The 1,938-nt window shown below is 37.4% G+C and overlaps 1 protein-coding gene across 1 annotated transcript; it reads right to left on the bottom strand.

Moving 5' to 3' along the window:
• Positions 1-607: 607 nt before the first annotated feature.
• On the bottom strand, positions 608-1,712 carry LOC107717716 (stonustoxin subunit beta-like). Its single transcript, XM_016524552.1, has 3 exons — positions 1,531-1,712; positions 1,359-1,405; positions 608-1,262 (listed from the first exon to the last, which is right to left on the bottom strand). The coding sequence occupies exons 1-3, from the start codon at positions 1,689-1,691 to the stop codon at positions 676-678; spliced, it is 795 nt and encodes a 264-aa protein (XP_016380038.1). The 5' UTR covers positions 1,692-1,712; the 3' UTR covers positions 608-675.
• Between the last annotated feature and the right edge of the window lie 226 nt (positions 1,713-1,938).

Below are 1,938 nucleotides of genomic sequence, written 5' to 3'. Positions count from 1 at the left end.
TGAGTTGACTGGTATGCTGGGGGTGTTAGTAAATGGCAATTTCTTAAGCTGTGCCATTATTTATAAAGGTTAATTTATTGCATTAGAAGCACACAATAATTGTGCCATTAGCACACTTCAAGTTTACTTGGAATGCCATTGCAATGCATTTTAAAGTCACTAAAAGTAAGGGATAGTATGACCTCAGTTTGTTATTAGTATGATATTAATGTATGTTCAACACTCTTACAGTGTAATTGAATTGCAATTGTAATGTCACCAAAACTTATCTAGACGAGAGAACATGGATACCGGAGGGGACAATGGAAGGGTCTGGAAAAGGAATAAGAGCCGTGGTAATACATTCATTCTAACAGCTTCTCTCCAAAAGTTCTTATTGAAAATTAAGAGAGATTTAATGCTAGTCTGTTGTTTTACTGAACATTTTTAATTTGAAGTCACCATTATGGTGATAGCTGACCCTTGACTTTAGTTAAATTAATTCTCTTCCAACAACTACAACAGTGTTTTACAAAAAGCATGTTCCTTTTTTGTTTGTCAAAATACTCCAACATTTTGGTTTAAATGTTGAAGTAATAATCTGATAGAAATCTGTTTTTGTGTGAAGGTCAACAGGACTACACACATACTTTAGTGTATATGCAATTATTAAAGCAATATAAAGTGAGAGTATTTTTATTCAGGTGTGCGTAAAAGGTTTCTGTCTCTGTTGACAGACTTTTCAATCTGATATAGAGATACTGAGGAGTTCAAATGATAAAACCCAAACCCAAATCCAGCATAAAGAGACTCTGTGAATGTGTTGTTGAATGTGTGTAAGTGTGTGAGTGTGTTTGTGTCAGAGACTCTGTAGAAGGACAGAGTGCCAGCCGACATGTCCACATACACTCCTATTCTATTAGAGGACTCTGAAGGGACACGTATGACGTTTAGCTTATAACTATGAAAAGCAATGAATGTGCCATCAGAGCAGATCAGACTCCAGGAATTTTTATCATATCCAAACTCACAGTCACGACTCCAACCTTTCCTGCTGATTCCCTTATATGTCATTGATATTCCAGCATATCCACTCCATTCAGCCTCCCAGTAACAGCGCCCAGACAGACTCTCTCTACACAGAACCTGAGGACGCACATCAAATCTGTCTGGATGATCAGCATATGACTGATTCTCTACCACTCGTGTCACCTTTCTGTTCTCCTCAGAGAGAATGAGATGAGTATTTGCTGTGTTTGGATCAAGTGTAAGATCACAGGCATCTGAACACAAGAAGAGAGACATTTATAACAACAGCAATCACAAATATACAATCAATGTGTGTGTGCGTGGGTGTATATGAGTGTGTGTGAACGTACATTTGCGTAGTCCTGCGGTAATCCTGAATTCTCCTCCATGATCCATACTAGTTATAATGGGGGAAGATTAATAATAAAATATATGGCACAATCCAGACACAAAGATAAAAAAATATGGATAAGAACAAATATTGGCCATAGAAATGATTACACACACAGCAGTGTGACATACTTGAGTTTGACCAGTAAGCAGTTTGGATTGTTTAGTGTATCAGAAAGCAGCTTGACTCCTGAATCTCCTGGGTGATTGTAGCTCAGATCCAGCTCTATCAGATGTGAAGGGTTTAAACTCAGAGCTGAAGATATATAACGACAGCCTTCCTCTGTCACCATACAGCCAGACAATCTACAAACACACAGGAACAGTCCACGTGACATTAGTTTGGCAATCAAATGTCACTATCACACAGTGACCTGTGTAGTCTGTATTTTATCTTCTGCAGTTTCATTTAGTCTCATTAAAAGGGACTGTGGAAATATATTAAAGAAATTATTGATTTTATTTTCAAAAGAAGTGAAGATAAACATCTAGTTTATCTAGAGCCTCACACGGGGCTTCAGATTATGTAGTGATCTTTAC

The sequence above is a fragment of the Sinocyclocheilus rhinocerous genome, unplaced genomic scaffold (genome assembly GCF_001515625.1).
Source record: "Sinocyclocheilus rhinocerous isolate Xijiao unplaced genomic scaffold, SAMN03320098_v1.1 scaffold47664, whole genome shotgun sequence".
Taxonomy (NCBI): domain Eukaryota; kingdom Metazoa; phylum Chordata; class Actinopteri; order Cypriniformes; family Cyprinidae; genus Sinocyclocheilus; species Sinocyclocheilus rhinocerous.
This window is presented reverse-complemented; position numbering and strand designations above follow the sequence as displayed.